Source organism: Lemur catta, chromosome 7 (genome assembly GCF_020740605.2).
Source record: "Lemur catta isolate mLemCat1 chromosome 7, mLemCat1.pri, whole genome shotgun sequence".
NCBI classification, from domain to species: domain Eukaryota; kingdom Metazoa; phylum Chordata; class Mammalia; order Primates; family Lemuridae; genus Lemur; species Lemur catta.
Window position 1 is genome coordinate 74,411,164 of NC_059134.1, and position 25,395 is coordinate 74,436,558.

At 41.7% G+C, this 25,395-nt stretch overlaps 1 protein-coding gene across 3 annotated transcripts in view; it reads left to right on the forward strand.

Moving 5' to 3' along the window:
• Nucleotides 1-25,395, forward strand: part of NELL1 (neural EGFL like 1) — a 714,969-nt gene that overhangs the window by 175,615 nt on the left and 513,959 nt on the right. For all 3 annotated transcript variants that reach the window (XM_045557684.1, XM_045557686.1, XM_045557685.1), the window contains 2 exons: nucleotides 8,173-8,246; nucleotides 17,245-17,344. In XM_045557684.1, coding sequence (XP_045413640.1) covers nucleotides 8,173-8,246; nucleotides 17,245-17,344 — 174 coding nt within the window. The remainder of the gene's footprint in view (nucleotides 1-8,172; nucleotides 8,247-17,244; nucleotides 17,345-25,395) is intronic.

Genomic DNA, 25,395 nt, shown 5'->3' on the forward strand with positions numbered 1-25,395 from the left:
CACATGGTCTTCTACAGAAAAGAAGAGTTCTGGTTAGAAATGTTGTGTCGCATCCTATGGATAATATTCAAGATCATTTCATTACCATTTCATTACCTAAAGGGACACATCAAGGTCATTTGGCCCTCAAAGCACAGTGGTCTGTCTTTTTTCCAAAAAAAGCTTTTTATCTAGCAGAAGTGAAGATCTGGTCACAGCAGACCAAATATTTGTTGGACTCTTTCAAAAGGAACTTTGGAATCTTTCTTCTTTTCATGGTTGGCACAGAATACTCATTGCTCTGGAGGGTATACTTGGAGTTGGTCTAAAGAGAGACATTTCTGTCCTGGAAATGTGTTTGGCAATCAATGCAGGTAGCTCAAGTGTCCAGATGTCGAATAATAGTTTGATTTCATGATTGAAAGATAGTTGTTAGTAGGTACAAATTATTTTTTCCAATCTTAATATTCTATGTAACAGTCAGCAGAGGAAGAAATTGAAGAAAATTGAAGAACTATTATGGATTTGTTAAAAAGTATGAGATTTTTTTTTTTTTTTTAGTTCATCTTTTTGAGTTCCTGAACAGATCCGTGAATGCTATCTTTTAAAAATTGTTGTTTGGACATGTGAGTAATGCGTCCTCAGGCTGTTTTGTATTTTAACCTTTTGATGTTTTTAAAAAAGTTATAAAAGCACTGTCCTTATTGCATAACATTAGAAAACACAGAGAAAGAGAAAGATGAAAAATTCACCCAGAATACCACCACTTGGAAACAAATCACTTTTGAACTTTTAGTGGATTTCATTTGTCTTTTTTTATTTTTTATTTAATTTTTTATTTTTTATTTTTTTACACACGCGCGCACACACACACACACACACACACACACACACACACACACACTCCTCAAATCCTATCCTTTTCTCCTGTCTTTTTTTAAAAAAACATTATTTTGTGTATAGTTGAGGTCATACCATGCATACAATTTTATGTTCTGCTTTGTTGACCTACCATTGTCACTTAAACATATTACTATGTTTTAAAAAATTCTGTGTAAGCCTCAATTTAACAAGCTTCATAGTTTTCCATTGTTTGGCTGTCATATAACTTTTTGTTTTTTTAACCATTCCCAAAGTATTAGATATCTAGGTTGTTTCCCACTTTTCAATATTATAAATTACCCATCAATAACATGTTTTACATAGAAAACACATTTTTGTATATTTTTGTATTTTATATTTCCTTAAGATAGAATTCTCCAGAGTAGAATGACTGGGGCTAAGACTGACATTTTTAAGGCCCTTGATGCATGTCATTAAATTGTCCTCTCACTGGGTGTGTGGGGGGCAGTCATTTCTCTTTATTCTAATGTGTTTGATAGCTTTGGGTTTTAAAAATTATTTCAGAAAGTTACCCAATTTTACCAAGATGTTGATAACTAAATTAAACACTAACTAAAACATTAGCGGTGGTTTTTTGTTTTTTTTTTTTGCCTTTGTGTGGAATTCATAGCAATTTAGTTAGGTAGCACTAATTTTTTCAGCAGTTCCAATTGGTAGTTTTGTGTGTTCAGAGTTTAATTAAGTGGGAATATGAATAAATTATTAAGAACACTATTCAGGAAAAACTTAAAAAATGATACAAGGCACCTCTGGTAATTAAAAGGTTGAGAACCTCTGGGCTAGAGGGCTTTTGTTTCCCACTAAATTTAATAGAAATATGCATTAGGAAGTTACTGCATGCTGGTTCCTGGTTGGAATAAAGATGAAGGAGCCCTCCCTGCTTTGGAGGAGCTCACTTTCGAGTTAGAGACGTGGGTTACAGTGTTCAGAACTGTGAGTGCCCTAACATCAGGGGCACTGGGTCTGGGGCACCACGGAGCACAGAGGAACAGCCGGGGAGGGGCGTGGAGGACACTGGTGGCAGGCCTGGGGTGCTTCCCAGAGGAAGTGGAGCCAAGGTAAATATCTTTAGTCTCCTAGAAGATGATTTTGGTAGTTGAGCAGTGTGGTGGAGGAGAGGAAAATGAGGGCTGCTAGAGTAGAGTCTAACACCAGTGGGTGGAATTTCTAGAAGTTTTCAAGTGTTTTCACATCAGAAAAATGGTAGAGAGTACTTACTTTGGTTGTCCCTTTCAAATATGAAAAGTATGTGAGGTAATGCAGGTGTTAGCTCGATGTAGCTATTCCATACAGTATATATATTTCAAAACATCAAGTTGTACACCATAAATGTGTACAATTTATATTTGTCAATTAAAAAATAATGAAATCTAGAAAAAAAGACAAAAATAAAGTGTATCTTGTATGAATAACATATAATTGAATCTTGTTTTTTTATCTAGTTTGACAGTCTGGATTATTTTGTTTTGATTGCATCATTTAAGCCATTCACATTTAAGGTTTTTATAAATAGAGTTGAAACCACTATTTCTTTAATACCATGTTTTTCCTTGGTTCAGTCCCTTATTTTGATTTTTTTTTCATTTTTTTTTTTTTTCTGGAGAGCTGCCCCAAGTAAATTTTCTTACATGAGAATTTAAAAACATTTCTTAAGCTTTTCTCTGGATTTAGGTGGGGCAGTGTTCTGGGAACACTGAGGAAAGGTATTGATCTAACTCAGAAAAAAGGAGCCCGTATATAAAAGCAAATTGTTTTGTCTGCTCACTTATTAAGTGTTCTTGCACTTGTCGTGGCCTCAGGAACTGCAGTACTCCTGTGTCTGTTTGGAAATAGGAAGGAACTTTGTCTAAGCATCCATGGTGGTACAGGAAGTAGGGCAGGAATTTCATTCCTCAAACATTTGTTGGATGTCTGCTCTATTCAAGGCATATTTGACATACCTAGCTGCACATTAAAATCTTCTGGTGGGCTTCTTAAACTGGAAGTTCCCAGGCTCCCCCACCCAACCCCAGCCCTACTAAATCAGAATGCCCAGGCAGTGCTATCCTGAAATCTATATTCTTTAGGTAGACAGACTGGAGAACTACGAGAGATGGGAGGGAGAAAGGCAGATGGAGAAGAAATCTTTCAGCTCTGCAAGACAGCATTTGCAAGGGAATATAGATGGCAGAGGGAAAGGGAGATAGTGTGTTTGATAACAACTCAAGATTTTTGTAGGTGAGAATTAGAAATAAAGTTGTAAGAGTGGGTTGGGGATGGATGTTGAAGATTGTATTCCACTGAAGTTGTTCACTAATCCTTGCTGAGGTCTTTCTCCCAAACACTGTCTTCAACTCTGGGTACAACAGTGGATGCATATGGATCATTTACTCTGTGTTAGGCACTGTGCTGGGTCATTTTATGTCCATTAATTCATTGAATTCTTCCAACAACCCAAAGTAGTAGGTTCCAGTATTATCCCCATTTTACAGAAGAGGAAGGGAAGCATAGAGAGAAGTAATTTGTCCACGGTCTCTCAGCTTTGGTGGAGCCAAAATAAAGTCTAGGCAGTCTGGCTCCAGAGCTGATACTCTTAACCTGACTACTCTACCCATAGCTCTCCAGAGAGATGCACACATTACCTCTTGACAATAAAGAGTATTATTTAACATGGACACTATATAAGACACAGAGGTAGCACAGAGAAGGAAGGATTAATTCTGTCCAAAATGTGTGTGTGTGTGCGAGAGAGAGAGAGAGAAAGAGAGAGAGAGAAACTTCACAGGTAACAGCTAAGCAGGGCATTGACAAATGAACAGGGGTTTACAAGATAAGCAGGGACATACCTGCCAGAGGGAATTGCACATGCAAAATCATGGAAACAATACAGCATTGGTTTTGGTACTCAAACACAAGGTTTTCAAGCAAGGTTGTGGCATAATCGAAGATGTGCTTTTAGAATGGCCACTGCATCGGGAGAGCTGGTGGCAGTGTGACTGGGGATGGGATTTGGGCACATTCCAGGTGGAGGTGATGAAACTGGCAAGCAGGCACTGCCTGGGGAGATGCAGAGGAAGGGATGGACATGAGTGACAGCCAAAGGACCTGGTGCATGATAGATTCTCCATACACATTATTTTGCATGAGACTAATGAATTGGGGACAGAGCGTCTGTGAGGGAGACGTTGCCAGGTTTTGAACCAGAGCCTGTGGAAGATTCATAGTGTGATTAACAGAAGTAAGACAGGTGGGGGAAGTAGTTTGGGGAGTGATACACTCCATTTGGCATGTTTGAGTTAGAGATGCCTGAGGGAAAACCAGTTTGATGTGGGTGTCTTGCTCATAGAGGTGGTATCTGATGCCAGGGCCATGTGTTCGCTCTTGGACGGAAGAAGCATCCTTGGGTGTTCAGCCTCTCTGATCTGCCACTCTCTTTTAAAGTGTAAAACAGCGTGCTGATTTTGACATTCTCAGCTGCTGAGTGCCAAGGGATGGCTGGAGTGTGTGTGGAGTACAAATACCTAAATAAAGACAGAGAAGCCTCACATCCACACCTGACAGAGGCGTCCAGCCATACCTGTCAATTGTTTGTTCAGTGTGCACCCAAATGGCAAAAGTGTCCAATCATAGCACTAGAGAAATCAAGGTCAAATTTGAAGGGCCAGATGTCTGTGGGTGCAAAAAGATACAGCTGCATAACTCTTTCTTTATAATCCCAGTACATTTGTTTCTGACATAATGGAGAAGTGTGGGTTGGTGCCAGGTTTCAATTTAGTGGTCGGGCACTGTGAAATATTCTAGTTTGCATGTCACCAGTGTGATATGAAGTGCTTTAGGTATCCATTTACATTTCTACCCACACCGAAAGCTGTTGGAACGGAGTCCCAGATGCCCTAGCCAAAGGCACCAGAGCCTGACTCACCTTATGTTTAAATTTCCTCAGACATCAAAAATAAGCCTTTTGGCCATAGATCGAGAGGTCGGATAATGAGGACTGATGTTAGGCATACGGGGAAGTCACAGGGAAGGAGGGGTATTGTCAGAGAAGTGGGGGTAAGCATGAGAAAGCCGGAGAAATTTTTGTGACCTCCAGTGGTGATCCTGGAAGTTGTCCTAAGATAATTTCGTAGACATGTACATTCTACACCAGTGCCAGAGCTGCAAATGGCTGAGACATGCTGGAATGTGTTGCCATCATTCATCAGCCCCCAAAACCCTCCTGCTCTGTGAGGACATAAAGTTTATACCAGACTGGTGGATGTGAGGGATGGATGTGTCTTCATGTGTGGTGTGAATGTAAACAATGAGACATTCTTATCTCCAGATAGGAGTTCTGGGATGAGTCTGTCAAGGAGGAAGAAAGGAATTGGGCAAATGTTTTAAGACAGAGTAACAAGTGTATTAGTACCTTTAGGGGACTGGCAAGGGGCAACGGAGGAAGAAAAGTCTATTTCTTTGCTTCCCAGCCTGGGCCTAGAAGCAGATGGCAGATTTGACAACAGTGCACTTAGCAGAACTGTCACTCTGGAGCGAGCCACCTTGCCAAGTTGGCAGCAGCTGTGTTTGGGAGTGTGGGAATTTATTAGACAGGAATTCCAGGAGCTGGAGGTGTGGTCTCCTCGTGCAAGTAAATTGGGGACTCCAGATCGTCATTAGGACCAATGAGTCATACTGATTTATCTAGAAGACTGAAGCATAGAAGATGATTAGGGATAGATTTTTATTTAATGAAGGAAGGAAAGGGCCTATCTAGAAAACTGTATTGATTTTCCACTTTCTTTTCACATCTACTTTCAATGTTTACAGTTGCATTGAATAGCAAAACTAACTCTTACTTGGGGCTCAAGAAATTTCATTGGTTTTTGCTACCAACTGGAGGCTCATTAATTCTAAAACTATCTATTTTTACTAACAATAAGCCCAGAGAGGCCCTGGATATGGGGCTGGAGATAAAATTATGAATAGACATAGTCCCTACCTTCATGGAAGTTGTAGTTGGCAGGTGGGATATATAATTAAGTGGGCAAATAGGATACAATGTGATATATGTTTGTTAGTGCTAGGTCCAAAGTACACTAGAAGCACAAAGTGAGGGCAACTAACTAGTGTTAGAGGTCAGTAGCAACTTCTTGAGGGAAGTCAGGTATAAGCTGAAAGTGATGGGTGTGTAGGTTGGGAGGTTGCCAGTGCAAGGTGGACAGGGTGTTCTGCAGGTGTTCCCGTGGACGAGAACGGTGTATGCAGAGCCTGGAAGTGAGAGAGAAGGCGTGGCTGGAGCCTATGTGGTGTGAATGTTTGGGAGGGTGAGTGAAAGCACAGGGATTGGTGTGCTGTGAAGGTCGAGAGATAAGGAGGAACAACATGAATGGCCTTATGAGCTCAATTAAGGAAGTTGGACTTTATTCTGGGGCAATTAGGGACCCATAATGATTTTGAGCAGGGCACTTAAAAAAAATATGCCTGACTGTGGTATAGGACTAGAAAAACCAGAGACTAGGACATGGGAGAGTTAGGAGGCTCTGGTAGTACCAAAGAAGAGGGGGTGATGCTAGCCTGAATGAAGACAGTGTCCGGGGGCAGAGGGTGGAGAAAAGTAGGCTAAATTGATAAACTCAAGAAGGGAGCATTGCTAGGATTTGACACTGATTGGACATGGGGTTGAGGAAGAGGGGGAGGTTAGAAGGACCCCAGGCACTAGCGTATGGGTGCTGGGACGGATGCCCGTGCCATTCACTGAGGGAAGGACACTAGGATGGAACATATTTGAGTGGGGTTGCTGCAGGTCAGATTCTGAGGAGAGACAGACTCTTAAATGGAGATTTGCACATGCTGTATTAGGAAGTGCTCTCAGGATCAATTTGGGAGTAGGAGTGAGGTGGTGAAGGAAGCAGAATTGGGCAGGAGAAGTTGAGCTGCGATGGTAACAAGAAATGCCTCAGTCATTCCTACATGGCTGCTGGTGCTGGACTGGCCTTTCAGAGTTGTCCTGGCCAGGACTTTGTACCATCTTCATCAACCACTCACGGGGTGCCCCTGAAAGGGGACTTCACCTCGGGCAAGGAGTCCCTCTGCAGCCCAGGACTAGTCCTAGGTCAATTTTCAGTGGAGAGCTGTTGGTTGCCAACTGTCCCAGCAGCTATAGGAATGTGTCCTTTGGTCATGGAGGGGGATCTGGGTAGCATACCACAGCATCCACTACAGGGCTGTGATGTTAATTAAAACAATGTCTCTGGGCTTTTCTCTCCTGGTGGCTAAAAGGAAGGGGTTGGACCAGCCAACCACTAAGTTCCCTATACACATGAACTTTCCATGAGAACCAGAAGATTGTGTAACTAGGAAACTGCCAAATTTAATCAACTGTTTTTAACAGATATGGAAACGGGGGTCTGAAAGGTGGGGTGGCCTAAGACCAACAGCGAGTCAGTGGGAGAGATCTCATAGAGCACTCTGTCCCTCCTGACAGCTGGGGCTAGGAGGGGCCTCACCAGGGCAGGAGACGGAGGCATCAGGCCTTTGCTCGCTTGTTCTGCTGCAGTGGCTGGAGAATTTGGTGGGGTCACATTAGAGTCACATCAAATTGACATATGCTGCACTTGCTTAAAAGGGAGCCAGCAAGTTAAGTCAAGGATTGAGTCTTAGTGGAATCTAAATTGAGTAGCAGGAGCTCCATTTATGCTTCCCTTTGACATGTCCTGCAAGGCCTACTTCCACCCTCTGCCCTCCCTGTTAGCCTGTTAAACTCACCTTTCCGAGGGCAGTCTCTCGAGTGCATTGATCTAGCGCTCTACTGGCTCGGCTTGTATTTCTCACTTGTCTCTTAGTGTCTTGGGAACAGATAGGCTAAGGACACCCACTTCCTGTCATCACAAGGAAAAAGAAATGGCTCCCTCTCCACCGTGGCTGAGGTTCCGATGAATGGAACACATACGAGTCCCCTTTCACCCAGGCATTTGTTTTGCAGCTGGAGTGTCCGAATCAAAGCTGCTGCTGCTCCGTGGTGATAACAACCAGTTCTTCCTTAACTTCTTACAACATTGGTCCATTCTCTAGTTCCTTTGGCAACTGTGACTTTGAAATAATTGTATGTCCTTGCTATACAAGCAGGACAAGCACAATCAAGTGAGGCCTGCCTGGGGGAGCGAAGGGTTAACCTGCTCTCGATTCCCATGTCTTACGTTAGACAAAGAGATTCATACTGCTCAGAAGCAGAGCGTCGGGGTTTCTGTGGAATCTGTTGGAGTTGGAAGGCACCTCTGAGATCATTTTGTTACACAGCATGACTGTCTGACCCAGTTTTCTATTTTATTACAGCAAAATGTATCTATGGAGGAAAAGTTCTTGCAGAAGGCCAGCGGATTTTAACCAAGAGCTGTCGGGAATGCCGCGTAAGTTTTAATCTTAGGATCCCTATCACTTCTGAAAAATGAATAGATAGATGTTTGGGCTTCCAGTAGGGTTCTTGAATGGGACGTGGTGGCCTGGATGGGTCCCTGAGGGGCAGAACCCTCTGTGGTGGGCTAGGGTACAGGATGGGGAGGACCTGGCCATTGTCATTGTTGAGGTTAGCTTGTGAGCAACTGTGGTTCAGGTAGCCTTGGAAGAAGCTATTAAGGGAAGAGTGTGAGAGAGAAAAGAGCTGGCAGGTGCTATGAGTCAGGGAGGTTGGTGGGTGTCCCTGGGAAAGGGGTTTGGATTGGTGTTAGTGGAATCAGTCTGTGATACTAGTGGTGGCAGTGCCAACTCTATTCCCAAATGGCTCCATATGATGCTAGAAAATGCCTGTTTCCTGCCTGCCCCCTTTCATGTACTACTTGAAATAAGATGTATAGAACCATAGATCTCATTCAATAATCACTCTACAAACATGCATTAAGCAAATTCTACATATCAGCATTGTACTAGGTTCTGGGTATACAACAGTGAACAAAACCAAGTCTCTATCTGTATTGAACTCTAGTCTAGTGAGGGAGACAGACAGTAAGAAAATAAATCCATATACGATGTAATGCCAAATTCTATAAAAAATATGAAGTAGGCTGAAGGAATAGAGAGTTTTGGAGTGGGCATGAGTGGTCTGGGAAGGCCTGGCTGAGGACATAATTTTAGAACAAAGCCTTGGATAAGGTGCTGGAGCCAGACGTGAAGGTATTTGGGTGAGTAATTACTTGATCAGTAATTGTTTCCTAGGTAGACAAGGGTGAAGGCACATTCTAAGCAACAAAATAAAACAAAACCCATTTACAAATGCCTAGAGCCATAAAGAGAACAGATCTTATTTAGGGAATTCCAAAGAATTTGACTTGGGTGAAGTTTTAGAGTGCATGTTGGAGAGTGATGAGAGATGAAACTGGAAAGAGACAAGGTGGGAAAGGACCAGTTTTGACTTGATCTTCATGGAGGTGAGGATTTGTTGAAGGTGTCTGCTTGCGTGTGTCATGAGTAGCTTTGCATTTTCAAAGGTCACTGTGATTATAGTGGGGGGTGGCTATTGGAGGAGAACTAGGTTAATCTGAATAATTATAAATACTAAATGATAAGGTCTTGACCTAAGGCAGTGGCAGTGAAGATGGAGAGGAAAAAGATGTGAGAGCGATTTAGAAAATAGAATTGAAAGGACTTGGTGAGTTATTGGGTTTAGGGAGAGGCTGTTGCAAGGGGGAGAAAGAACCCAAATGATGTCCAGGTTTCTGGTGTGGTCACAGCGAATACCAGTTTCTATTTTTGGTTGTCAGTAGCAGAAACCTACTCTGGCTAATGTGGTGATTTTATTGGAAGGATATTGGGGGGCTCACAGAATCTCTGAAAGGCGAGAAGACCAGGCTTAGGACTAGGCAGGGACCCAGGAGTCCCAGAAGTTAGGAAGCGGAACCACAGCCATGGTCTAGCAGGGAGGAGTCTGGCAGGCATATCTCTGCTGTGATGAATGACTTCCAATCATTTCTACTGTCCTTTAGTCACTTTAACAGTATTTAAAATCTGGGGAGCAGCATACTGTTAGCAAAGCTTAAGTCATATGTCCAAGCCCTGATTGTTCAGGGTGGAGAAGCATTTGGCCCCTTCAGCCTGCGTGAGGAGCCAGCCACTTGGAATTGCCATCCCATTAAGACTGCAAGCAATGGAGAAACCATTCCCCAAGGGGAAACTTTGGTACCTATAGGAAGGGAGACTGGATCGTGAGAAACCAAAATATGATAAATGCTCTCTTCATTAGGTGGTGATATTGTGCTTCACTGAGGCAGAAGGAGAAACATGTTTTGTGGGTGAGGAGTGAGTGGAAAGCAAATGGAGCCAGTTTTAGCATGTTAGATAGTATTTTGGCTACCCACTGCTATGAGGCAAACTCCCCACTGGGCACAGTGCTCATGTCTGTAATCCTAGCATTTTGGGAGGCCGAGGTGGGAGGATTGCTTGAGGCCAGGAGTTTAAGACCAGCCTGAGGAAGATGTCTCTATAAAAAAAAAAAAAAATAGAAAAATTAGCTGGACATGGTAGCACATGTCTGAGCTACTTGGGAGGCTGAGGCTGGAGGATTGTTTGAGCCCAGAAGTTTGAGGTTGCTGTGAGCCATGATGACACCACTGCACTCTAGCCCAGGCGAGAGAGCTAGACACTGTCTACAAAACAAAATAAAAGACAACAACAAAAAACCCAAACCCCTAAAACTTGGTGGCTAAAAAAATTAATATTATTATCTGTCATGGTTGTGTGGCTTGAATGGGCTCAGCTGGGTGGTTCTCAGTTGGAGTCTCACAAGCAATTGCAATCTGATGGCTGCTGAATCTAGAATCCTACGAAGGCTTGATATGGCTGGCTGTCCAAGAAAGCTTCTTTGCATACATGTCTAGCACCTCCACTAAGATGGATAGAACAGATTTCTCTCCATGTCTCTGGCTATGTTTGTCTCTGTTTATCTCTTTTTCTTTCTCCTTCCCTTTTCTCTGCAGCCTGTAGACCTGGCTACCCTGGGCCTCCTTACTGCATGGTCATCTCAGGGATTTCTCACATGGTAGCTGGCTTCTCCCAGAACAAACCCTTCAAAAGACAAAGGTGGAAACACCAACATTTATAACCTAATCTCAGAAGCCATGCAATGTCACTTCCTCTGCATTCTATTGGTTAGACAGAATCAGCCCAGATTTATGGTAGAGAAGGATATTGCAAGGGCATGAATTCCAGGAGGCATGATTCATTAGGGAGACAGGCATCTTTCAAGATCAGCTACCATAAGAGTTTGTGATATAATTTCCTATTTAAAACACCCCTGTTCCCATGTACATACCATGATGGGAATTTACCAACCCACAACATTAGTGGGTTTACATGGCTGGAAAATGTTAAGAGATCAGAGCATTACTTTAATTGGGTGAAAGTCTACCTCTAGTACCTTCTATCCAGTGGTCTTCTGAAGGATAAGAGCATGAGTCTACTTATTCTTACAATATAGCATTTTGATTGAAAAGTCAAAGTTTGCGATCAGATGGACCTGGGTTTAAATCCTGAAATTTTACCTCATTGTTAGTGAAGTTCAGAATTCCCTTCTCTCATGGGGTTCTAGTAAAAGCTGAGTTGGAGAATATTACTTTAGATTAGAAAGCCAAAGTGAGGCTTCCTAATGTGTGATGTTTTCCCTCTTCCCATTTTAATCACTGCAATATAAGGAAAGACAATAACAGGCATAACACTGGCCCTAGAGGAATATAGAGGAGGCCGACTGCAGTAAGAACATGTTTGCCCAGGGCCTCGTGCTGAGCTGCCTAGCCAAACACTCCTTTCCTGCCCAGTGCTAGCTGAAACCTGTATAATCCAGGTTCCTAGATGACAACCTGAGGCATGGGCTTTATTTATTTATCCTTCGGTGGGGATGGGGGTGTAGAGGAGGGGGAGAGGTATAGTCCTAGACATGCAAGAGCGAGGCACAGACAGAGGGAAGTAAGGAAGGAAAAGCAGGAGAGCAAACACAAGGGGGTGTGTTGCAGAGCACCGATAGCCCCACACAAAGCACAGCAGGTTTTGTGAGGCATCTCCATAGAGCGTCACTGGAACCACTGTGTCTCAGACCATCATTTTTTTTTTTTTGAGACAGGGTCTTGCTCTGTCACCCCAGCTAGAGTGCAGTGGCATCATCATAGCTCAATGCAACCTCAAACTCCTGGGCTCAAGTGATCTTCCTGCTTTGGCCTCTGAGTAGCTGGGAATACAGGTGTGCACCACCACTCCTGGCTAATTTTTTCTATTTTTTGTAGGAACAGGATCTCACTGTGTTGCCCAGGCTGGTCTGGAACTCATGGCCTCAAGAGAGCCTCCTGCCTTGGCCTCCCAAAGTGCTGGTATTATAGGTGTGAGTCACCACACCCGGCCATAGGCCATCTTTGCAAGCATTTTTACCTACATTATTTCATTTTCTTTTTATCACATCATAGGGGAAAAGAAAGGAATGCATTTTAAAGATTGAAAAGAAGGAGGCATTTAGAGACCCGCAGAAGTTCTTAAGGAGATACAATTAAAGGAAGATCTTAAATTTAGTTCTTTATGCGGGGCCAGGGAGGAAAGGCTCTTTCCTTTATTCTGTCTCTTGTTGGCCAGAATCTACCTCAGAGATTAACTTCCTCGAACTTCCCTGTTGTGTCTACCATTCTTTCCGTCTTGGCTGCCACTGGGAATGCCAGAGGTTCCATGCATCCACGCAATCTGATGGGTACACAGGAGTGGTGGGCTCTCTGCTCAGTGGGTGCTGTGTGTGCTTAGTCTGTGGCAGGGGCAACAATGGTGTCTCGCGAGGGCTTGATGATCTCTTGATCAACAAGGAAGCTTCCAGGCCGAGGAGTGGGGGAGCCGTTGGGGTGGTCCATGACCTGGGGCTGGCACATGACCACACGGGGATGTTGGGCAGATTAAATGAGATAAAGCACGCGAGGAACTTAGTACAGTGCTTGGCACAAAGTCAGTCCTCCGTAAGTGTGAACAATTCTTATTCCACATGACCACACATGTCCTCCTTGAACATAACACAGATGTCATGTTCTCTGTAAATTGTTTCATTTCTAGGGGAGGAAAGATGATTTGGATTCTTACACCCTTGCTTTTCTCTTCCGCCTCAGGGAAAGTTGGCATGATTAAAGGCAATTTTGTCCACTCTGCTGATGAGCCCAGTACCAGCTGTGTATATGTCACTTAGCACTAGCGCCTGCTTTTGCATTCTGAGTGGAAGCAGTGGGTCACTCTAGCAAGGGTCACCACCATGACTCGATCTCCATCATCATCAGAGAGGATCGGGACAGACACCACTTGAGCATGGCTTTGAGTGCCAGCCTATTTAAATAGTACTCACCACTGTTATTGGCACATTGTAGTTGCTCTACACACTTGGGTTCATCTTTTATCGTTTTTGTTTTGTTTTTACAACTTAGAAAGGAATTGGGGCCGACAGGTTATTTCCTTTGCACAGGTGATATGTGCTTACATGTGTGTGTGCATGTGTGTGTGAATGATTTCATCCTCTATTAAAAAAATCATTATTTTTTTCACTTATTGTCTTTCTACAGTTATTTATAGAACAGTTACTTTGTGTACAGAGGGAAGGGTCATTGATAATAATATTTAACATTTCTTGAGTACTTATTATTTTTTAGGTACTCTTTAAAGCATTTTCAACATATTACAGAATTTAAGCCTCATAGTAACCCTGTAAGGATCTAGATGTGGAAATTGAGGCACAGAAGAACAAGGCCCTATAGCCAGTGAGTGAGTGGGGACTGGAATCCAGGTGGTCTGGCTCCATGGCCTCTTCTTAGCCTCTCCACTGCCACTCCTGATGCTGTGAGACTTATTCATAAATAATTTTCATTTCTGGATTGTAAAGGGGTAGATGCAGAAGGATAGAATTACCATTTTTCAGTCTATCTGAGAATGCCAAATTGGTCAGCTTATGGCCCCGCCAATTCCTTGTTAAGGGCTACATTTATAAAAGGCCATAGGAGAGCTTTGGGACATAGTTGATGGATGTTGTCAGTAGGGAGAGAGGGTGACAGGGGTAGGATGAAAGGGCCTCTACTTTCTTCCAGGCAGCCTTGCTCAGATTGAAGCCCTAATGCTCTATGGAATCTGTTCCATATAATAAATTAACCTTTTCTCTTAGGCATCTAAAATGATACTATGTAAGTGCTGTCTTTGGGAGAATAGAGGAAATAATTGTTCAGATAATTTTTTGTATTCTATGATTCAAATGGAGATTCTCAGTAGACAAAAGGCTGCCTGGAGATCCATCCATTTCCATTTCCCTGGGATCATTTGAAAGCTTCAGCAACATCAATTAGACAAGAAACAAACTCTGATATCAAATACTTTCACCAAGTGTTTCCAGAAGTTAACATATGTTTTTTTTAAAAAATCAAGATAAATAAACTCTCCTAGCAGTCTTGTTTAATTTTGCCCAATTATTGCCTGTTTTGCAACATGTCTTTAGCCCAACAACAATTTCTTACTTGAAGATGGGAGTTTTACATATTATTAGAAATTCAGGTTGGTGCACAGTGATTAGTACAGAACCTGAAAGTGTTTATTTTTGACCAATGACACAGAGACAGTTGCTCTAAATGAAAAAGAATGGAAGTATTGTATTTTCCACCAACACAGAGCTCCAGGGGTCCTAAAATGACACACCACAATCAGGAGGATTTAAAAATGTTAATCATCAGATACTTCTTACTAGAGATAGTTTTGAAAATAAAGTAAAAAAGGTTGGTGCCTGATTCTGTAGCTGGTCTAAATGGATTTGGTGGCATTTATGCAAGGATAATCACAATTCACATTATTTCCAAATTCATGCAAAAGTGTCTGTCTCTATTTAAAAGTTTGGAATTATGATCTTACTCATTAAATATGTTAAAGGTTGGTTAGCATTGTTAACTGACTTAATCAGCAGTCAAAGCAAGCCCTTTCTATAAGATGAGAACCTTTTGTGAGTTACTATTTAACAAAATCTTCTGTAGTATTTTTAATATTGTTTTTGTTACAAAAGCAAATATTAATATATACTCACCATATAAAATTTAGACTGTAAAGGAAAAAGTGTAAGGGAGAAATTGGAAAGCACTCCAGAATCTTACCACCTAAGGATAATCCCTTTTAACAGTTTGATTTTTGAGAGCAAGAGTGAAATTTATCTTAATCATCTTAGTTTGGGCTCTCCTGGAAGCAGACCCTGAGCTAAGGATTTCAGTACAAGTGATTTATTAAGGTAGTGCTCATGGGAGAAGCCAGGAAGAGTGGAGGGGTGCGAGACGGAGAAGGGGAAGAAATTGAGCAAAAGTGCAATTTTAGATGAAAGGTCAGACATACCTGGATCCCACCAGGGGTTCTGGAGCATAAATTGCACTCTAGAGATTGTTCCTCCTTGAGGTAAAGAGCATCCACACCATTCAGCCATTGGCTCTGGGCCATGGGCACCAGCATTGCAGAACTTGAACTTCTCTCTGCATGGGCAAAACAGCTCCTGTGCCCAAAGGCAGCCCTCTGAAGGTGACAGAGGTGAGCCATTAGGAGCAAAGCATTCAGAAAGTTGGGGGTGGGCACATAGAAGTGATGAAAGGGCTTGAACAGTGTTAGCCACTCTTATGTATGCCAGAAGGCAGTCAATCATGAATAAATATATTAATACTGAAGGATAGACTTGGAGGCAATAATGGTAATTGAGCATTGTGTTTTCCTTTACATTTAGCTGCTGAGAGTAAAGTTACTCATGTCCATTGATTTGTAATAATTGGTTTGATTCCCTGTTGTAGAAACTAAGGCACATCAGGTGGGGGCACTAGCCTTAGGACTGGTGCTAACTCTTGAGGCTAGATGCTACCCCGCCTGGCCTGGACTGAGGAGTGAGAATGGGATATAGCAGCAAAGGGAGGGCTGGGAGTGAGTAGAGGAATCAATTTTCAGATTATAGGGCCAGTTCTAAGTCAGGAGAATAGAAAGAGGTAACTTGGGCAAGATTGGAAATAAAAGGCAAAGGAGAAGAAAAGGCAAGGTGCGGAATGCCAGAGGCTTGACTGTCTGGGCTGGAAATTCTGAGAAAGGAAGTCATGGTGCAAATAATCTAAAAGATGCGTGGTTGGGAATTTATATGTGACATTTAAAGTTATGTTTCTGTTCATACTTAAGAATGGCTGTGCCTGATATAATGGGAGTTCTTGCCAAACCAGAGAACTGTGGGACACTGGGACAACAGTCTTTTGGAGATGGACAACTCACTATCTCCTGCACCCTTCTTGGTTGTGCAGCCCCACTCCACCCTCTTCCACCTATGTGGGGAACTACCTTTTGGCCTTAAATGAGACTCCCCTTCTTAAGCTCGCTTCTTTGGTTGCATTAAACATCTCCTTAAGAATGGGAGAGAAAAACTAAATGTTTTAGATAAAATAGGGGACTCTCAAACCTTTTTTAAAAATGGTAATTAATGGACTGATTTTTAAAAATCAGCATAAAACTAAACACAGATGCTAGTAATATCAACAAAGAGGACCTTAGATGAAGTAAGGTCATAGAGATTCACCTTATGAATATATAAGATTTTATTGTAAGTGACTTATATCTAGGGAAAATGTAGTGCTCATCTAACTGACCATCTTTCAGTTCACTCATACCTACATACCTTGGCACTTGGCTGTTGCCTCTGCCATGAAAGTCTCTTCTTCCTTTATTCCGTTATTCAAGTTCCCTCAAATGTGGCATCTTCATAATTTCACCCCACCTGGGCAGAATTAGTTATTCTCCCATGACACATTATAATCCCTTTATTATAGCACATTTTTAGGACTTACTATACTATATTATGGTAGTTTAAGAGGTTCCCCCCGCCCTTGCCCTCCATCCAAACTATGAGCTCATCAAGAGCACAGAAGATGTTGTCTTTATCTTTGGGTTCACAATGTCTGTTATCAGGGGAGGGCTGGAACTGGCTCACGTAAGCTCACTGTACAGAACTTCTCAGCTTTGCTTTCAGTGAGATCATATTGGTAGCTCAAATTCAGCTATCACTAAAGTATTTACAGCACAGAAATTAGTAAATGTTACAAATTAGGCCTTTTCCACCCATGAGACAATTGTTAAACATATATTAGTATATCAATGACAACATCCTTCTGCTCCATAGAAGATACTTAAAAACTGTTGAAATTGTGGCTCTTTTGCTGTAAGAAAGGGAAATTTATCTTCTTTTCTGGGAGTCTCATCTATTTAATTTGTGATGTTACCATTTTTAGTAGAATTCCTGGGAATGTTAATTATTGTACCTTGTTAATCACTGCAGGCTATTAACGAAGAGCTTTATAAGTTTGTATCATTGACTTAAAATATGAACATCTTTTTCTTTCCTCAATATTTGGCTTCCAGGGTGGAGTTTTAGTAAAAATTACAGAAATGTGCCCTCCTTTGAACTGCTCAGAAAAGGATCACATTCTTCCAGAGAATCAGTGCTGCAGTGTCTGTAGAGGTAAGTGAGCTTGGCGGTGGGTGGTGCTTGGGGTGGGGCTTGGGAGTGGCCTTGCAGGGTGTGAGGGTTTAATGAACAGTGGGTCTAAAACTCTATTAGAAACTTGCATATCCTATTTACCTCTCTCAGTCATAGTCTTCTCAATTGTAAATTGAGTGTAATAATAGCATCTACTTCATAACACTGCTGTGAAGATTAAATGGGATAATGTATAAGCACCTAGCATGTGATAAACGTGCAATAAATGATAGTTCCTATAATAATGCTAATGATAGTTCCTATAATAATAGCCATTATCATCCTTATTACATTTTTCTCCGAGTGGGATCAGGAAACATTCTTTTTAGCCCTGTACATGGGCCAATTCCCATCTCTGATAGAGAATGATGTGGTGAATCCTTACTCATAGGTTGGATTCATATGCAACTTTTTTACTTCCTGTAAGGAATTATGCTTCAAATAAGTAACATCTTATTGCTAATTGTTTCTTGGGCAGAAATTGGTCTACATCCTCTTCTTGGAATTCCCTTCATCTCTATGTTTATTCTTTTTAAAAATTTTTATTTGTATGTTTAAAATTCATGTATAATAGTTGTACACATTTTGGGGTTACATATATGTAATATTTCCATACTTATATACAATGTGTACTGATCAAATAGGGTCATATCACCTCAAACATTTATCTTTATGTTAAGAACATTATAATTGTTCTCTTTTAGCTATTTTGAAATATACAATAAACTATTATTAAACATAATTTTTCCTATTATATCATCGAATACTAGATCTTATTCCTTCTATCTAACTGTATTTTTTTGACCCATTAGCCAAACTCTCTTCATCCCCCCTTCCCTTCCCACCTTCCTAAATATATTCTTATTTCTTCAAACTCTAGCTCGATCATCACTTCCTGTCTGAAACTTCTCACCCAGGCAGAATTACATGGATTAGGAGAACCTGGAATTTGTTCAGAATCTTAAAAAACAAAGCTTATAGCTATTATTTTGAAACTATACCTGCCACAAATATTCTCAAATACCCACTAAGTTATATCCTTTTTGGCTAAGCGTTGAAGCTTCTAGAGGTAAGGAGGACCCAGCAGCCTAGCAGTTTAGCTCAGGTAACCTCATATTTAACTTTTTTCTATCTTTTCTCTAGCACACGGATTGGAAAACATTTTTTCATAAAGGGCCACAGAGTAAATACTTCAGGCTTTGCGGACCAGAGGGTTTCTGTTACAACTACTCAACTCTGCTTTTAGCATGAAAGCAGCATAGATCATAGGTATATAAATGGATGTGGCTATGTTCCAATAAAACTTTATTTACAAGGACAGATGGCAGCCTGGAATTTGTTTACCCCTTTCCCTAGTGCCTTCTGATACATAAAAATACTTTATATTTCATCATGGTGTGTTTTCAGCTTAGGCTTTCTGTAGTTGGTCATGAGAGAGAGATGCTTTGGTAAAATTCTTAGAAAAATTTATGTTGATAACCAAGAATGGCTCTGAGAATCAGTGACATGTTAACCGTGCAATCAGAATATCTACCTTGACTTATCTGCTTTCATGACTATAAGCCTCTTTGCAGCTGGGATGCTTTAGAAATAGTTGAAGATTGAGTAGAATTTTCAGAGGGATGCATTTATTGGTAACCGATAGGGTGGTTAGGTAGGTCTTATAATTTAACGCAAAATCTATCACTTGCTATTTGTTGAAGTGCCAAATGGGACCTAGTTTATGTAAATCCTTTCTGATTTATGGTTTCATTAGAGCAGAATCATTGATTAGGCCACAGAAATTCGAGAGGGATTTCATTGCTCTGACCCAATTTACAATAGAACTGGTGCCACTGCCTCTTGTCAGCACTTGTCTAGGATGCATGTCCTTTGCCAGTGAAGATGCTGAGAGAGGTGACATCTCATTGAAAAGCAGACTCATACAGGATTTCCACTGCTAGAAATCTGGTGGCTTTTACCAAACCTGACTCAGCTTAGAGGGAACAGTAGGAGGCAGGAGTGAGACTTCATAGGTTTGATCTTAGCCCTCATCCATCAGTGAAATGGGGGGCTTTCTTCTTCTTCATACCTGTTTCCTTCTCAGCCAGGAAGCTGCCAACTCTTTTATTCGGAAGCTGATGGTTTTCTTTGGAGGTGTGTGAAAGTTGTTTTATGCTGTTTGACAACTTTACATTTTGACATGAACTAGAACCTGTCTTCAGAAAACAGATGGTGCGGAAGGACTTTTTGTAGGAGGTGGTGGGGTGAATTAAACCGTTTGAATTTCTTCGATGTGACTCTCGCCTCGAAATTCAGACCCTGGAATGAAGGAAGCATTATTACAGACTAAGGCCCTTTGCAGTCCCATCTACTGTCATTACCTCCTTCCTCCTTGTTGACACATAGCAGAGGGAATCCTAGAACAACCAGCCCCCTTGTCCCCATGCTTGGGCCTGCTCTGCACATCAGGCAGTCAGAAAACGAAAGGCATATTCGTCTGGGCAGTGGGGTATCTCTTCTTCATGCAACCCTATGATTTAAGTGACAATTAACAAAAAATTAATTCATTCAAGCTCAGAGCTCAATGGTCTTGATCTATATGCTCTCCCTGCATTTTCCTGCATATCTCTTAATTCCAATTTATTTCTCAAGAGCATCATTAGAAGTAACAATGGTTTCTTACAATTTTGTAAGAAATACTTTCCCTCTTTAACTTCTCTTTGTTTTTTACCTTTTCCTCTGCATTCGTGTTTTCTGAGTGGAGTGTTGCAAGAGGAGGAGGGGGTTGGACAATTACTATTCTGACAAGACATGGAAAGCCCAGTGGGCTTCTTCTACGGCAAATTATTCAGTCCTTCTCACCCCCTTCTCCTTCCTCCACTCTAAAATAGAAAGTAATGAAAAGGTGAGAAACACTCAATTTCTATGTAAAGTAATTTGTTTCCTGCATGTAGAAAGGCTGCACCGTTTGTTTTGTGGACCGAGATTGTCCACAAACTTCCAGGCAGCAAGTGAGCAGAGAGGTGGGACTCAGATGAGCAGAAATGCATATTTCAGGACAAGTACTGTGGTACGATACAGCTGTATGGCTTCTGCCACCCTGATGTTATTGATTACAGAAACCAAAGTGGCTGTTGCCTTTCAATACTTGCATGGAAGGCCCTTCAATTAGCATATTTATCATCTTTCTCTTACTGTGATGTCAGGTCATTAGTCTGAGGAAAATCACCCCATGAGAGCATCATTCCTCAGAGTCCAAGTCAAAACCTTTCTCATGCCTACCTGGAGAATTTGAAGTTTTCCAAGGTTTGTTTTCATTCAGACTCTGATGAGCTGCCCTACCTGGGGAGGCTTCAACTGGGAATTTGAGAAAACTGCCAAAAAGTGGTTTTTGCTTTCTCACCCCAATTGGCTAATTATATAATATCCATATGGATGTTATATAATTATACAAAATATAAAATAAAAGGCTTTCTAATCTTTTTTTATAGAACATCTGTTTTAATGATCACATTTTATGAATTAATTCTTTAAATGTAGGAGACAAGATGGGGTGAAGATATAGTTCTTACCACATAGAATGTTTCTGTCATTGTCATGTCAGTGGCTCTGAATGACATTATTTTCAGTAACAGCTGATAAGCTATATTTACTCTGTATGTGAAATAAGGTTAAAACCCATTTTGCTGAGTTATAACTTGTTTCCTCAAGTTCTAACTTGTTAGCTTGATTATGAAATTATTTTTTTTTTTTTTACTAAGTCTTACCATTTTCTTATATGGTCACCCTCCCACCCCCTTCATTGACTAATTGAGATGAAAGATGCAGACTATAGCTTTACATTGAGTTTTCCTCTTTGTGGGAATTAAACCTAGGATCTTACAGTTAAGGAAAACAGGCCCTGCCTGACTTACGGTGTTTTTTGTATCAACAGAACTGGTATTCAAACTAGGGCCCTAGACACATTGCCTCTTCAAATCTTGGGTCATGCCGAATGCTGTAACTAATTCCTCTGACCTTTAGAGAAAGAACGAAGGTAGCCAGCAGAACAGGTGGTTAAATCCTAAGGGCTATGGGTGCAGCCGAGTCCCCCTAGGAAAAGAACTACAGAACAGTCAGGGAGGAGACATGCGAAAGGGATCCAGGTGGTGGACGCTGGTGGGCAGAAGCTGCTGTGCCGTTGCTGGGGCTCAAGGTCTCAGTTACTGGCAGCACCACCCAGAACTGCCCTAGTCACAGCCTCAGCTTTTCTCTGATGCCTCGGGACAGTCTGTGCTGGCAGCATGAAACTTCCCCTCCTCGCTGCGTTGCAGTAATGGCTGTAGCAGGAGCCTGCCCGCTTGAAGTGTGAGACCGTTAGGTGGAGAAGGGGAGTGGGCACTGGAGTGACATCTATGCCCCCGCCAGGGGAGAAGTAATAAAAGTGTGAATGTAGGCCTGGCAGGAACGGATTGCTCATGGATTTCTGGTGCTCTCAGAGAGTGAGAAAAGAAAAGTCAACAATCTTGCCCACGTGTTTTCAGGACCACTCCAGGAAAACACCCCCATCATTTGGCCCATCCCAAAATTCTTGACACATTCCTCAGGGTTTTATTCCTCTCATAATCAGCTTTAATTGTATCTTCAATATCACCAATGACTTTGGAGGATTTTGCTGCATGTTTATGACTTTCAGTGTTGGGAAAAAAGTTCTTCCCAACATCTGTTCCAAATGTGTTTATCTGTAATTTTAATTCATGCTCACTTGCCTTGTCATCTGGCCTGGACTGAAATCAGTTGAAATTATTTGTACTATTTAAGATTTTATGCCCTTCAACTCAACCCTCCCAAAGAGTCTGGGTGAAGTGATTTTTTTTCTCTTCCAGTCTTCCTCATCATTTTATGTGAATTTATAATTGAAATGATTTTGGAGAGAGGATTTCAGGGTATCTGAGGTGAAGAGAGACCTGTAAAGCAGGCATTTAATGAGAATGTAAGATGGAGGAACTGGCAGTTTGCAGATGGGCCAGGTCCTCTGCATATTGACAGATAGGATCTGATCAAAATCCCTGTAACTGCAGGCTAAAGTGGACTAGAGAGACAGAGCTGTAAGTTCAACTGTTGAGGCTGGGAACAGAGGATGTGTGAAGGAGCATCTTAGGGAGTACATGAATTCTATGGCCCTGAAGGTGCTACAACGGATTGGGGTCTAGGAAGCCTCCAGAGGGAGGCACATTGCACCAGAAAGAAGACCTAAAACTAAGGCTAGGCCCTGAAGCGACAGGAAGACCCTTAAATGTTGACTCTTGTAGAAGAAACCAATTGCTTTCTAAAATAAAACCTGTAAGAGTCTGGAGCTCAGTTTCTTAACAGGCCAGTCCCGATGGCTTAACCTTCTGTGCACAAAAAGCTAAAGGGACATTCTCACCCTCAAAGGCCCAGGCTTCCCCTGTGGTGGGTATGTTGGTTGTAGAGTACATAAGGGCATTCAGTTCTCGTAAAGGATCTTTGGGCTATATCCCTCTTAATCAGTCCATGGGTAGAGCTGAGGCATATGGAATATGCTGTCCTCAGCCAACCATTACTCCTTATATGAATTTAAAGGTTAGGCAGGCAGTAGTGGATGTGAGAGGCATTGACTTTCTGAGATTTGGGTTAAGGCAGAGGAATCTGGAGTGCATTTTTAGATTGTCCAGGTACATGATTTCAAATGTAACCCACCTGACCTGCTGGGGGATACATTAGGGACAGGAGAATTGAGGGCAAGCAATGGTATTCTATATGGGGTCCAACTTGAACTATTTTAGAGATGCTAAGTCCTGCCCAGGTGTTGTGGCCTATTCATTCCTTGTTGTAGAAGGAGTCATTAAGACGCATATCCATCATTGGCTGCTAAGGCTAGAGATAAAGCAAAATGAATAGATGGTTTCACCATAATTCTACATTATATTATAATTATAATTATAATTATAAAGAGTACTGGCAACAGAACTCTAGATCCAGACCACTAGGAGGAGTCCAAATTTTAGAGTGCCCCAACCAGAGAAGAAAGTGTGACCTCAACATTTATGATACATCATTAATTTTTGTGTACATGTCACAGACACGTGCTGCTCCATGCCTTTGGAACTCTTGCTCTTTGTCCTGCCAGCACCACTCATCCTTCATATCTTCTTGTGTTAGGTCCCTGCTGTGCGATACATTCCTGGGGCACCTTGACCCCCTCTCTGTCATATGATCCCCTTCTAATCCAATGCTCAAAGTCAGTCATCTCTGCTAGAGCATAAGATGAATGAGGACATGTTTATGGTATTCTTTGCTCTGGCCCTATTGCCTGGCACAGTGCCCAGGCACATGCTAGGTGCTTATTTGTTGAGCCAATGAATGGCATCTCTACTGGGAACTAAAATTAAAGAGGGGGTCTGAGTGAAACCTGAAGCCTCATTTCAGTGGATTATGTTTGATTTTTCTGAGCGTTTTCTCATTTTAACTACTTAAGTGTGAGCCCCAAGTGGGTCTTACTCATCTTGGTATTTCATCCATGGGTGGTATTCTCTTGTATGTCAAATTATTTTTCCTCTGACATTGAGTTCCCAAGCAATGAGTAATAATGGAGTGTTTCCTGGAGAAAGAAACAAATTTGTTTCTTTCGAAAGCCTCCAGTCATTTCATGGACTAGATCAGTGGTCTCCAACCTTTTTGGCACCAGGGACCAGTTTCATGGAAGACAATTTTTCCATGAACCAGTGGGAGAGGATGGTTTTGGGATGATTCAAGTGCATTACATTTATCATGCAGTCAAACCTCTCTGCTAATGATAATCTGTATTTGCAGCCTCTCCCCAGCACTAGCATCACTGCTTCAGCTCCACCTCAGATCATCAGGCATTAGATTCTCATGAGGAGTGCACAACCTAGATCCTTCATGTGTACAGTTTACAGTAGGGTTTGTGCTCCTATGAGAATCTAATGCCATGCTGATCTGACTTGAGGTGGAGCTTATGTGGTGATGCTAATGATGGGGAGTGGCTGTAAATACAGATGAAGCTTCGCTGGCTCGTCACTCACCTCCTGCTCTGTAGCCTCATTTCTAACAGGCTACGGACTGGTACCGGTCCATGGCCCAGGGGTTAGGGACTGCAGGACTAGGTGATGCTAATGGCTGGTGGTCTTCTCAGGCCAGGGTCAGCATTCCTTGAATTTCCCTTGATGATTAAAATCACGGCAGTCATGTTAGGTGGTAGAGAGAGATTGGGAATCCTATTTGAGTTTTTAATATCTATTTCATTCATCACCTACTAGCTGTGTAACTGTTGGGAAAGTAGTTAACCTCTTTGAGACTGAGTTTATTAATTTTTAAAACACTCTTTTAATTCTAATTTTGAAGAATTCTGAGGATTGATTCATTAACTCAATGATTATTGAATGCCTATAATGTGCTAGATATTATCTTAGGTACAATGTGAATAGACTTTCCTGGTCCTTTCCCTTCTAGTGGGTAGATAGACATTCACCAAATAAACACAGAGATAAGCTCAAAATAAGTAGTTGTGATAACTGCCATGAATAAAAAGATTAGGATGGTACGTGAGAGAATAATGGGGCTTAATTTAGACTTGGAGGACAAGGAAGGCTTCTCTGAATAGATTTATATATGTATATGTGTGTGTGTGTATGTATGTGTGTGTGTGTGTACGTGTATATGTATTCTTTATTTTTTTTTTATTTCAGCATATTACAGGGCTACAAATGTTTAGGTTGCATATATTGCCTTTGCCCTACCCGAGTCAGAGCTTCAAGCATGTCCATCCCCCAGATGGTGTGCACCGTACCCATTAGGTGTGAATGTATCCATCCCCTCCTTCCCTGCCCACCTGCCCGACACCCGATGAATGTTACTACTCTATGTGCACTTAAGTGTTGATCAGTTAGTAACAATTTGATGGTGAGTACATGTGGTGCTTGTTTTTCCATGCCTCTGATACTTCACTTAGTAGAATGGGCTCCAGCTCTATCCAGGATAATACAAGAGGTGCTAGATCACCGTTGTTTTTTGTGGCTGAGTGGAACTCC